Consider the following 14,389-nt stretch of genomic DNA (forward strand, 5'->3'; position numbering starts at 1 on the left):
CTATACATTGATTATTAGTAATGAATATGCTATAACACGTGTATACAGCGTGTATACAGAGTGTATAAATGTTTATTAGTAAGACCGTGAATAAGTAATCAGACGTTAAACAGTTGTTTAACATATTTTTATTAGTAAGACCGTAAGAGTAAAGGAGAAAACATTTTTTTAAATACCTAATTATTTAAAATTCATTAGAAAATGCGTTAATCAATGTTTGAGTTTGCTATATACCAATAGGGCTAGAAATGCTCAACTTACTGTTATTCAAATGTTGTATTGTGTATACGTACATAAAATATCGATTGCTATTATAATATCTGTGGTACCGTCAGTTTTACAGCCATGCCTGCCTGTATCCAAAACAATTGGTTCGAGAGCGCATTATAGGGATCTACAAATTGGTAGTGTCCCAAGGGACATCTAACCTGAACGAGTTCATGGATTAAAAAAGCTGTTCATTCACGAACTTACCTGAAAAAATAAATAAAACGTACCTACACTTACAAGTAATTTTCTTCAGTGTGCACTCAAAAGATTTCTCGCAAATGTACTTAATACGTTAGATATAATAATTGAATAAAATCCACTTGAATTTTACATGTAAGCTCTCAGGTACGGTAGGGTGGAACGGAGTGCATTTCAGAATCTGCACGTATTAACATAATAAAGGTGTTTCTGTCTGCGAGTACTAAGGAACTCCTCGTATATATGTTATCCTTGTAGCAGCTATGAATAATTGAACAATCTGACTAACTTTCATGTCAACTTAGTACATAGCAATAGCGAACATGGCCTGAGCTTATCTTTTTCAAGAAATACAACAAGGTCGTGTTAGTGTATTATTTTATTTTTATCTCGAGATCAGCTGTTGTTTTTACGTTTGTATACCCACGTCCTTGATATCGTACCTTCTTCTATATGTACAATAAGTATTTATTAGCCTAAACTTCAATTTCAATAAAATAAAAAGTTACATCGAAATGTTGAAATACAGCAAAATCTTTCGCCAACTTATCAGAAGAAAACTAATTTCATACTGCCCTTTGTATGTAGGTACTGTAGAGAAATAGATTTTAACTTCAAACTTTTATAATGGTCAGCAAAATGAAGTGGAAATGGAGCGCATTCACTAAATCACAAAGTTCTCTCTGCAGTCTTAACTTTTGAGCTTGGCTGGGTATATTTTTCGATTTTCCAGAAATTGTGTGTGAATCTGTCATGAATAATGTACGTAGCTTCTTTTTAATTTGTTGTTCTGATTATGTTTCACAGCAAAAAGTCAAATAAAAACACACGATTATACGTAATGTCATGTCGTTTCCATAATAAAAACAATTTCGAGATTTATGGTGTGAAATAAACAGTAATAACAACGCTCTATGCAAAGTGCCATAATTTCACTGTTCTTTTATCCAGGTGACGCAAAATGTCATGTAATATGGCCTCGTAGAATTACCAGGGTGACATGAAAACGGACTGGTATTCATTTGCATTGTATACATTTCATGAACGGTCGAACACGCTTTCACATTTCTGTGCGCCTATTACGTTTCGACCTGATTACCATGACAACAGTAGCATTTTGTTTTTCTCTTTTTGACAAACAAACCCGGGCAGACGAACCATCTGAATGATTGAGTGGTTTTCAGGGATAAAGTTTATAATTATGTCACTAATTAACTTATATTTATTTTGTTTACATTAATTAGGTCTTTTTGCAAATATTGATTTATAGAAAATACATAATAATGAAGTCGTTTAACTGTTTGTTTAACAATCAATTATATTTTATACATATTACGTACTGAAACGATACGATTTTTCTTTTACAACATTCGCATTCAACAAAAACTAGTTCTTTTCACATGCATAAACTGAACATATTTATCTGATTTCCATAATAATTTAATTTATTTATTAGTCCAATATCCGACAGGTACTTAAGATTTGTGTTTAATTACCTACGATAATAACATTATCGCGAACCGTGTAATGTGTTCCAATAAATATGGAACGATCATGCAGATTATCTTTGAATTTATGCGATCCTGGTATTTATGTTGAGATATGGGTATGTACAATCGTTTGTTAATTCCCATCCTGGACAATGCAATGCAAAAAGGACCTTAATTAAAATAACGCTACAATATAAATTCCAATTTCAGTAGACGACTTCAGAAACAGCTTAGAGATTCTCGACGTGTGCCATTTTATTAAACATTCGATATGTCTCTCTGTATGTGTAAAATTGAATGCGGTCTGATAGGATTGGGAATTGAGTTTCCAACTGTCTGTGGCGCGGAGACCGAACGTTTTAAATCCTCTCTGACACAATTTTGAAGATACGTGTGTAGGAATCTACCTGGAGAATGTACGTATGTTGTACTAAGCTGCAACGTTAGGAAAAATGAGAAAGATTTAAATAAATACGCTTGATGAAATTTTTCACTCATTTATTTGTCTAGAAAACTGACTATGCTTTTTCCATTTAATACGGGTTCATACTAAATCTACACTCTGTATAAACATAAAGGAAAAGAAATGGTCTGTATAAAAGTATTCATTCAACGCTCAGTGCAGTAGAAAAACGTGCATAAAATTTTCACCAGCTAATTAGGTGAGCCATAGCCAAATAAAACTTGGCAGTCTTTGAACAGCCTGTGCTTCACTCACTAATAAAAAAAGGCAGAAACTAAAGGCGTGTGCACACATTAAAAACGATGACGGTCTATGCTCGGTGAGGTGTCTCACCCACGCTCCGGCAGATAATCGCGTTTGATCAGCGCTCATGCGTGATAACCGCCGGTGAGCGCACGCCTTATACTACACACACATACACACTCCCAGTTATTTTTATACGAGGTAATGTGCGTATGGTAATACATGTACATAGTTTGAACAAGGAAATTAACAGATTTTATCCTGCGATGTAATAAGGGAAACAGATTGCAGTTGTTTGAGTTTTCATAATGAGATGCTGAAACATGATAACCACTGTAGGTAATGAATAATTAAAATAATGAACATGATTTAACGGGATGAAATTTTTATCCTTACAGATAATTTCATATAACCCAACTCAACTACATATTTCAATAAACCAGATTACATTTAAATAAAAGAAATGTCTGTTAATTAACATGTCTATTTGTTTTATTGCATTTAGCCAAATATCCAAAACAATAAATAAGTCAAGTACCAGGGACACATAATATCGCCACAGGTGTGCTGTCCCGTGCCAATATAACCCTCACCAAGTCGCTGAAAAGGGTTCGAAGCTAACAGGGAGTACAAAAATGTTAGTCCAAATATCCGTGTGTCATCAATGTAATTAAATTGTCGCCTCTTTCGACCGACACCGCCGTCAGCGATGCTAGGAAAATTAAAGTTACTCCTTTTATTTTCTTACCGCCTGGTACATTTAGGAGGAGAAAACATGGCGACTGTAATTACGGCTGCGGTTCATTAAAGAATCGATCCATAGGAAATTGATGAACTGGTTGTAAGATATTATTAACTGATCATTTGATAAAATAAACGGGGTACTTTACTTTTTTACGTTTAAATCAATTTTTCGTTACTGTTGAATATTTTATTCAGGCCGTGCAGATGAATTCGATTTCGATACTCGGATTGCTAAAGTCATCAATCAGAAAAATGTCATCAATCACAATTCACGAGCTTGCAATCCATAGGCAATGGATATTCATTTACATATTTGGTAGGATCTGTACATAATAAAGCGGGATATAGACACAGTTGGCATGTTAATGGTTCTACTAGCTATTTGAAAATTGAATGATGAATAGTTGTTCTAAGTCATGTCTGCCTAGTATGGCAAAGTTGATGAATATTATGAAGTATAGGTATGCTAAAGGAATTACACTGAAACTATCATCTTATGGTCAAATACTCATTCATAAGACGCTCTCAATAATAGTTCTGTCACAACGCATTCTTTATAAAAGACAGAGATAGAACGATATTTAAGTACAACTTAAAATTGAGTAGCGTTTCACTATTCGGGCGTTAGTCTTACAGTTTAGAAACCCGAAAATGCACGAGACGTTTTAACATTTAACCTAACCATGTGAATTGCAACTTTCAGCAAAGCCATGCAAGTCTTACAAATTGCATGACTGCGACTTTTATAAGTTAGACTAAGCGTACAAGTTGCAAGTAAAAATACTACGATAGTTGCGCGGTACGCCGTTAGTCGTATTGTTGTCGTGTTTCTAAAAACTTTGAGAGTTTCTGAAATGTTCCATGTCTTTGAAGTTTTGCGTATGAAACAATCTCTGAATATTCTTGTGTGACCACTCTTTGTATGATGATAGGTATTAGGAATTAACAAAGACTTAATGAACTGATCTAGTAGTCGCTACTGTTAAGCAGTGGGTCTTAATCTTTGGTCATTATTAAGTGTGAGGGACTGGCAGCAGTATCGCGTATATATGCCGGGAACGCGAGATCTACGCGAGACATAATGTGTTTTCTATTGTGTCTCAACTGTGGTCTCCAAGCTCCCTACCTGATGTGATAATTGTGTTAAGAGGGTGGTCTTTTTTCAACTGCGGATGTATTTCGGCTGGTAAAGTTAACGGTAGGTATCAACAGAATCTCTCTTCACATCATACTATCACATTAATTAATAATTATAATGTGAAAGTTTGTTTGTTTAGATCACGCTGAAACGACTGAACGGATTTTGATGTAATTTCATGTACAGACAGGATATGAGCTGACTTGGGTGATAGAATAAGATAGGCTTTTTATCCCACGAGAACGTGGGCGAAGCCACTGGTAGAAGCTACTAACAAAAAAGTCGGATAACAACGGGGCTGGGATGTCAAATTTAATATTGCAAAATATTGTTTTTATGAAAATTCGCAGCAATATTTTCGTGAACACAATAAATATCCGTCACAATTTCATAAATACAGAATGTATTTACAAGGAACGGATCAGGTGCAAGCATTCGGTATTAATTTTTAAAGTATGCAAACGAGGCGCCGCGCCGTACATTTTTCATTTATTTTGTCCGAATCCGTTGTATTAATGCTCATATCAATAGAGGTGTGTTGTGTTTCAATAGTGCTTGCAATTATGGATATTAAATGGGGACATTTTACTTTACTTTTTGGTTGTGATTGTGAATACGAATCGAGTTCAAGATATAAATTAGGCTCAATATCCCGTCAAAGGTAATGTACTCTCAGGAATTTGTGTCCACTATGTAACATTTTTTGTAAGTACAAGGAAATCTTCAGTAATTTGATCAATAAGGTCTTTTTCTTTTTGCAAAGTTTGTTTATATTTTGAGAAGGGACTTAGTGTTAGATTTGAATACATACTGATTATTTTTAAGCAAATCTTAGCCTGCATTATCACTTACTATCTGGCGAGATAGCGGCCGAACATCGACCCATCAAACGTAAAAAAATCAACACTGGTGCTCGAATGCGCTCACATTAGCGACTTATTTGTATTTATATCTAGATACAGCTAGGTAACACCACTTTCAGCATTGTCCAAAAGAATAGTCAGAACTGCAGAATGTCCATACAATACACGTCATACCGAGATACATCAGCTTACATGACAAGCTATGAATCATCATGAATGTAAATTTCAATCAGTTTCGATTTCCATGTTGATTGGCAATATCTGCTTGTATTGTGCGATGCGCGGGTGAAATGCGTCTTGGTGAAATGTGTACCTGTGTATAAAGGTATACAAACCAGTCTATCATGGCCTCGCTTTGTATGACCTTTCCACACATTGAACGGTTAGTTTATACCGGTTTTGTATAGTTTGACGTGTAGCCGTGGGTGCCAATTAGTAGCTTGTATCATATGACTGGTGCGGATGATTAATTAATTGCTACTTTTGTGTTACTAGCTTTTAATGTTTTTGAATACCAATTTTATTGAGGTTTTTGTTGAGCTGAAGATGGGATTGATGGATTCAGAGAAGTGGCAAACGAAATGATTATGATTATGATCATGTAAATTGCGATTTCGGATGCAATGCGTTGATATGTTTGCTCTGTAAAATATAATGTTCTGTTTTCTGTTAACCTATTCCTTACTAGATTGGATTCGCCACAATATTTCAGCTTAGTCAACAAATAGCATAGAAACCATGCTACTTTCTAAGATATATTTGCATACACTATGGTCGGGAACGGCGGCCATTTTCCTATTTCTGCTCGATGGTCTTTTTCGAGCAATTTGTCGGAGGCGCGCAATTTCCCAGACTCTCCGCGACGGCTGTCAGTGACAGATCGAGCCTGTCTAGTGAATGCCGAGCCGACTGCGATGCGTGGTTTCCAATTTTGTTTATTTAACATTCAAATTCGGCACTTCTATGATAATGGTAGATGATAGCTAGTTTGATTTGATTTAATGATGGGATTTGAAAAAGGCTTGTTGTGGTGATTTAATTAATATGTATCAACAACAAAGAAATTTCATAATTTAAAATTAGAACAAGATATTGTGTCGTAGATAGAAAAACTACAAACCGTATTGCTTAATTTTGAACTCATTACCCAGACTTTGTATACTACAGGTTGCCTTTCGAAGCTACAAGTTGGAACGAGCACCTAGCTTCACTGACAGACAGACTAACGGACAATTCAGTTTGACGTTTCAAAAGTGTCTAATTAAGGATTAATTGAAATAAATGCTTTGACTTTGTCTTTGCACCTAAAAAACAACTTGACAATATTTGCAAAAAAAAGTATGAGATGATTATTTCGCATATTAACAATTCCGTTAATAAAATATGTTTGGTAGATACATAAAATACAACAATAGAATATTGAAATTAACGAACCGTAAAATTGTTCATGACTAACACCAAATGAAATTAATTAATGGCTAAACGTAAATTAAATTGGATATCATTGAAATTCGGAGTCCACCTTTATTTAGTTAGCATGTCGAACGTTCGGTGTCTGATCACAATGGCAATACCATTAGGTATTAATTCGTGGGCTGTGTTGCCAGTCGGCAAATATGTCTGAGTTTACATTTCAATTGATATTTGATCGATTAAAGTTATTGTGCCTAGTCTAGTGTTTGTAGATTAAAATATGGGTTTTGCTATTGTTTTCATACCTAACAGAATATGTATGAGGGTGTTTTGTTACATTAATTAATTATTACGTATCACAGTATCACACAAATGCGATGTTCTAAAATTGATCCTCGTTGTAGCTTTTTTTTTGAGGGGGGAGGATCATCCATTGTCTTCTCCTGCCTTGGGCGATGCAAGAGGGAGTGTCAGACTCTTACTGACTAAAAACCACTCCGTTCCTTCTTCTGCTTTTCGAGCCGAAACCCGGTAGGTAATCAGCAGCACCGGTTCCGGATCCTCGTTGTAACTACGTATATCTTTCCATAGATCAGAGTATATTCAATGCAACACTCACAATTGAATAACAATATTAGTTAACGAACATTACAGGATATAAATACAAATAATACTTTCCGAAGAGAGAGCACTAGAAGAAAAATTCAATTTTCATTTAATTTTCTTATGTAATCAAGTGAGCGATATAAAAACGTAGCAGTAAGCACTGGGAAGTTCAACAGCGAACGAAGCGAACTCACAATCTAAATAAAAATCCTCTCCACTTTATTCTTTCTACTTTATTATAGTAGCTCAATAATGAGCTCTCTAACAATATCGAAGTGAGGAGAAAACCTCTTTTCTTATACTTGAAATGTTCCACTCAAGAATATACTTACCTAGTTAAATAGATACTACATTAGCTATAAGGTACTAGGAGTACAGAAAATTGAAATGGTAGATTTTGTTGGTGTTTGTTTATACATTAGTGGGCAGGTTCTTGTTAATTATTTGTTTATTCATAGATAACGCATCAGCATGCCAATTAATAATGACATTCTGTACATGATGTATAATATTATGTTATTATTGATTAACGACATTTGAAAATTGCAAGTTTTATCTATCATAGTTTTTCTGTTCAACCTTTAAGAATATCTCCTTATTTTTATGTGATCCTGGTAACGGTAAAACGTGGTGAATAGAATTCGAGGGGGTTGGTTTATTCGAGCCGGCCAATCAGCGCGGATCGCGTTCTCGTTCCGATTATTATTATAAACGTAAAGCAAACTCATACATACTAAGGTACAGATATAGGTATACAGACAAATATATAGTTAAGTAAATGAAAAAAAGAAACGTACCTAATAATTATAATTATGACGCACCTGATTTTACTTAATGATTAATTAAATTAAAATAAGAAGATTTCATTTGTTTAATCTTCTTGAGAACCATTTTTATGTTATTTTAATTACAATTATTAATATTTTATTGCCTTATTCTACTATTATATTGTAATTCACTTATAATTAAAACTACTATAATTAAGTGAAGGATTAATTTGGATTTCGTTTATGCAGATACCAGTTCAAAATCTGGTTTAAACTGGTTCTTGATTTAGGAGATCCATAAGCTAAATCAAAATTAATAAAAGTTGGTTGAAAAACTGATGGTTTGCATTGAATAAGTATAAAACGTATGTACCTACATGCAAAAATAACAAATTCACGTCTTGTCAAGTCAATAACCTCTCTCTCAGTATACCGGCATATAAGAAAACAATAGAAAACACATTGTGTCTCGCGTGGATTCGCGTTCCGGCACACGACGGGTTAAGTAAAAAATAGTCGCTCATAATTATCATTGTTTTGTTTAAATTATACAATAAACCCTACATAATAAATACGTATTTATTATTTTGCAGAAAAAACATAAACAAACGTGCTGTTCCGCGTATTTCACTCACAACCGCAAATTATAGTTGTGCGGGTCAATGACCGACCCATTTGTTACTCATTGGATAAAAGTTTACTCATTATTTTAATTACTATTTATTAGTAAGCCAACATTCCTATTCAATTTCTAGTTAACAAATAGTAATAGTATTTACAGACAAACATTATATTATACGCAATTTTCTGCAAGGTTGCTTGATAACACGATCATTAAATATTGTTGTTCGTATCTTATCTACTTTACTATGATTACTACGGAAAATAACAGTAGTTTATAAGTTCTATGTGCAGTGTTGTAGTGTCCAGTACGAGTCTGACCGCGGTGGATACAACATGAGCTTCGAAAATAAGGTTATATTAATAACCGGTGCCAGTTCGGGCATTGGCGCCGCCACTGCAGTCGAGTTCGCGAAGCAACGAGCCTCCGTTGCCATTGTCGGCAGGAATGCAGTCAAACTACAAACTGTCAATGAAGAATGCCAGAAACATGGAGTAACTCCACTCATCATCAACATCGATATATCGAAAGAAGAAGCTGCAAATGAAATTATTGATAAAACAATAGAGAAATATGGACGACTTGACGTACTAGTAAACAATGCAGGTATTGTGGCCACTGGTGGGTTGCTTGACGGAGCAGTAATGAAGTCTTACGACAAAATCATGAACACGAACCTTCGAGCTGTAGTCGCCCTCACGAGTGCTGCGGTTCCGTATCTCATAAAGAGTAAAGGGAACATTGTCAACGTGTCGAGTACGCTGGCTACACAAGCGGGTCCATTAATGATGGCGTACTGCGTGTCAAAAGCAGGTTTGGACCATTTCTCTAACACAGCGGCTTTGGAGCTTGCGGCTGCGGGAGTCAGAGTGAATATCGTGACTCCAGGTCCAGTAGTGACTGATATCTTAGAGAATGCTGGCATGCCAAATACTTGGGAGGATTGGGGTAAGCGGACTCCTCTCGGTAAAGTGGCTTATTCAACCGAAGTGGCTGATGTGATCCTGTTCCTAGCTAGTGACAAGGCTCACAGTATCACCGGTGGCAATCTCACTATCGATAATGGAATTAGATTGAAATTATAACGTTTTGGCCTGATAACTGATGTGTAATATGGATTGAAGGATTCTTCTTTGGTGGTTAATAAAGTGTTTTGTTTATAAGTAAGATGGTTTCATTGCACAAATGCATAATCTATAAATATAGGCACGAAAGGTGGAATTCATAGGTATTATGTCGATATAAAAAAATATAATAACATAAGCTTGTAAAACAGGTTTCTTTACGAATGCGACACAACTTCGTTTTTACTCAGTATCGTGTTAAAGATAAATATTTAATTATCTAGTTTTGCCATTCAAAAGGTTCACGCACATTTTATATCACTATTTTTATCTTCTTTATTATAATTAGCGCAAATCTACAAAACTGTTGAATTTCAATTAGGTAAACATAGTTGCCACTTGAATACCAATTCAAGATACAGTACTAACTATTAAGGTAGCTGTTTACCTTTTTATAATATTTATTGTATTGTTAACACAATATAAATACTTATATTGAATATGTACTTATAATTATGACAAAGAAATACAGCTCTTTAAGTTTATCTACTTAATTCTACTTGTAACCCAAGTAAGGTAGAAACTTGTGAAAATTTTTGTTGGAATAAAATACCACAGACATCAATTTGTATTCATAAAAGTTTAATTAAGTCACACTCAGTTAACGGAGACAACTTAAAATTTAAATAAATTCAGTAGTAAAGTACTAGGAGGGCAGAGAAACGAAGGAATAGATTAACTCGACCGCTCATTGGATATTAAAGTCTCGGTACTTGGTAAATCGTTTGAATGCTCCAAAAATTTATTCTGTGGCATTATAATGAGACGTTTTTAAAGCTCTTTTAGGTATCTTGTCTCCTGGTATCTGTGACTGCTAATTTGCAACAAGTTACAATATTTAACAACGGGTTCTTTCTTCCATATAATAGAAAGCAGTTAAATTATCGTTATAATACATTCTAATAAATATATAATTAGAACTTTGATATCTCGCTGACATAAACTCAGAACTATACTTAGTGGATGCCCATAATGAATAATGCTTGAAAATTAAATTAACGAACGAAATGCGAGGCTTTCAAAAATGTGTACAGTCATGCTGAACCGAAAGGGTTAAAGGGAGCGTGAGAGGTCGGTATAAAAATGACAAACGAAATGTTTCGGACGTCGAAAGCATGACGAAAAATTTTTACAATACGAAACTAGGACGAACACGAACAACGCAGGCTGGCTGGAATGTTTTAAGCCCATTCTGTGAACGTAAGGAGTTAATGCTTGAAAATATTCAGTACAATGAACGACGTTTTTTGATCTTACTGAAATGGTAATTGATTTTCAGTTTTTGGAAAAAAACCCGAATCTGTGTTTAGGGTAACTTCCAGAGCTGCAGACTACCTAGCGGGCTACCGGGGTTCCGGCTAGAAAAGCAGGAGTAGGAACAGGGTGGTTTTTAGTCAGTAAGGGTCTGACACTGCCTCACCCAAGGTGGGAGAAGTCATTGCATGATTTTTCCCTCAAAAAAGGGTAAATAAATAATAACAATAAAACATCTAAAAGTTGAACGTGACTGACCGAGAGATACTAAGCAATCATGAATTTGCAGGAACGCCAAGAAAAAGGAGAAGAAAACGCCAGTTTAAACAATGAACCTGTTTAATAGTTACTTAAAATCACAATAACGTATTTAATCCCAGCTAGTCCACTAGATATTGCCTTACTGATACTAATAGCTTTTGCACAGAAGAACGATATGACCCAGATTATAGCTTAAACCACTTAGCAATGATCTATCTTTAGAACTTTATAATAAACTTAGTTCAAAACTATTTCAAATAACTGACACTGCCTAATTCTATAAATACAATTTGTCCAGCTGTCCAGTCATTAGACACATACTGGGCACATCTAGTTGCCCCGTTAATTAAGGACTTTACCGAGTTACTAACTTCGTCCGATTCTATTCCTCGACTTTGTCTCTTGGACATAATAGTGGAGAAATAAAATTTTGCAACGATTTTTTGAGAAACAGAAAAGTAATGAAATTGTTAAGAACTTGTAGGAGTTCTAGTGTTTGGATTCATTATTGACTACTTATTACTGTGTTTATACAAAAATATATAACGATGCCAAGCCTTTTAATCCCTATAGGGATAGGCAGCAGAAGTGTACATAATTATATAACATATGACACCCATTAGACTTGTCACCAGTAATGTTATGAACATAATTTCCACCCTCCGTATTAGTTTTTTTTTAAAGGCTTTATTAATATTTTGAGTATAAATCCGAAAGTAGGAGTGGGTTTGTTATCAACGCTTTTGATGAATTTTGGTACAGAGACAAGTGGGTGCTTGGAGGAGATCACAAGCTATTTTCAAGAAAATTAATCTTGAACAAGAAAGCAACCTCCTTTCTGCTTGTTTTAGAACGTGTACATTTTTATAAAATAAGTTTCATACCATATTATCGCTTCCTACTATAGAAATAATAGTTACTTACTTTCCACCTATTTTTATTTCAATTTGGCTTATGAAAAGTGTCGATCAATAAAACACCGGAGGCCCAATTACCCCCTTCCAAATCATCCCAAAACTCGATTCCCCAACAAGCCTTAAATTCCGAAACCCCAAAAAAGCCGGCAACGCACTTGTAACGCCTCTGGAGTTTCGGGTGACCATGGGCGGTGGAAATGGCTTACCATAAGGTAACCCGTACGCTCGTTTACCGGCTTATACCATAAAAAACACGTAGCCATACAAAAATCTTTTAAACTTCACAATACCTACAGGTTGTGCACAAACCAAGATTTATACCACGCCAATCTCCAAATAAATGCGTTCTACAATTATGTATCCAAACATTAACTGTCGAAAGCACACCAGGAAACGCTTTTTGTACTATTTTTCATCGTTTTTGCGCGCACATGTCCGAAATACTATGGCAGACCGGCACAGAGTGACAGGTATGACAATTCGGCACAGGACAATGCCCGTCTGGGATTGTGTCCGCCATTTTACGAGAGCCAAATTTTATGCACATACCAGGGCGGCATAAAGCTCTGATTCTACGTTGAAAGAATGTTGAATGAGTTCTGGCCAAATTGAAAATGCTGATCGTTGTGCGAGTTGTGCGCTGTGGCTTTCAAGAATTTTCGTTCTATGGTTTTTATGAAGTGCGAGAATAATTTGGTGTAATGAATTCGTTGAATATCATATTTCTAACATAGGTAATATGTTTTTTTTTTAAATAGCAGGTATTGGTTGGTAATATGTTTGTAATTGAGTTAGTAAAATCTCCCGATCGATTTCGATTACGATGGCCAATCTGTCTAAATAGACTAGCCCACTATGCAGGAGATATTACAGTGCACAAGTGTGTGCGCAAATACGGGTGCACTCTCTGTTCACTCACTCTCATAACCCGATAGGATAATAGACCGACAGACAGAGGTCAGGCGCAGGACCAACGGCGACATGTGCTTTCCGAGGTACAGGGGTGAAACACTGTCGAACTTCCTGACTCCGCGTTAATAATGATAATTTTACTCAGAAAATGCTGTTCTCATTTTTTGGACAGCGCAGGAATTGAACACGTGACACATTTCACAGCAACCGGTCATTCAACTGCACCAACCGTGCAGTCTCACTCAACTATTCAGTACCCACTCAACAGTAATTAGTCTCATTGTAAAATGCTAAATAATATAAGAAATTGTAAAACATTCCGTAAGCCTAAAACTAAAATAATGTTATATAACAGTCTGGTCAGGAGTAGACTGGAGTATTGCAGTGTTGTTTGGCGACCACACTATACGGTACATAGTTTGCGTATTGAGCGAGTTCAAAAGCGCTTCCTCTGGCACTTAGCATTTTCAGATGGTATTGCTAGAAAAAAGCCATCCTATAAAGAACGTATGAAACACTTTCACACGTGCAGTTTAGACAAAAGGAGGCGACTTAGTGATGCTATATTTGTTTGCAAAATTTTGAAAAACAATATTGAGTGCCCTAGGCTGCTAGCACTATGTAACTTGCGTGCTCCCTCAAGAATCCCACGCAAATCAATCACTCCACTCTGTCCTCCACATAGACGAACTGTTTTGGGTTCTAACTCACCCTACGCCCGTTTTTGCAAGGTCATAAACAGTAGTAGTGATTTAGTTGACTTGCATCACGACTCACTGGCAAAGATCAAATCTGTAATCATAAAATCCTTGTCTGATTTGTAATAATATATATAAGTTAGTTATAAACTATAAATATAAGTCATTTCATTTGTCTGGTTAGATTAGAAATATATTAATATTGTGTTTGTGGTGTTTACCTTTAAGTGAATGTTACACTTTATTTTTGTTTGTTAATAGTTATAAGTATGCATTAGTGTAAACATTCGTTGGTGAACCTAATAAATAAATAAATAAATACATTTATGCAGTTGCATAACTAAGATGTCAATTAAATCTACACTATGAATGTTGTAGAATGTCTCTCATACTACTTAATTAGCAG

At 35.3% G+C, this 14,389-nt stretch overlaps 2 protein-coding genes across 3 annotated transcripts in view; one reads left to right on the plus strand and one right to left on the minus strand.

Annotated features, from left to right (window-relative positions):
- The window catches only part of LOC118274615 (uncharacterized protein CG3556), a 99,456-nt gene that overhangs the window by 42,089 nt on the left and 42,978 nt on the right, over positions 1–14,389 (minus strand). The window lies entirely within an intron of this gene.
- LOC118274618 (3-oxoacyl-[acyl-carrier-protein] reductase FabG-like) lies at positions 9,093–9,976 on the plus strand. Its single transcript, XM_035592249.2, has one exon. It carries the CDS (start codon positions 9,153–9,155, stop codon positions 9,900–9,902), a length of 750 nt encoding a protein of 249 aa, XP_035448142.2. The 5' UTR covers positions 9,093–9,152; the 3' UTR covers positions 9,903–9,976.

The sequence above is a fragment of the Spodoptera frugiperda genome, chromosome 11 (assembly GCF_023101765.2).
Source record: "Spodoptera frugiperda isolate SF20-4 chromosome 11, AGI-APGP_CSIRO_Sfru_2.0, whole genome shotgun sequence".
Lineage (NCBI taxonomy): Eukaryota > Metazoa > Arthropoda > Insecta > Lepidoptera > Noctuidae > Spodoptera > Spodoptera frugiperda.

What these genes read in the sequence shown, in the direction of transcription:
- LOC118274618 (XM_035592249.2), top strand. Translation starts at nt 9,153, where the DNA reads ATGAGCTTCGAAAATAAGGTTATATTAATAACCGGTGCCAGTTCGGGC.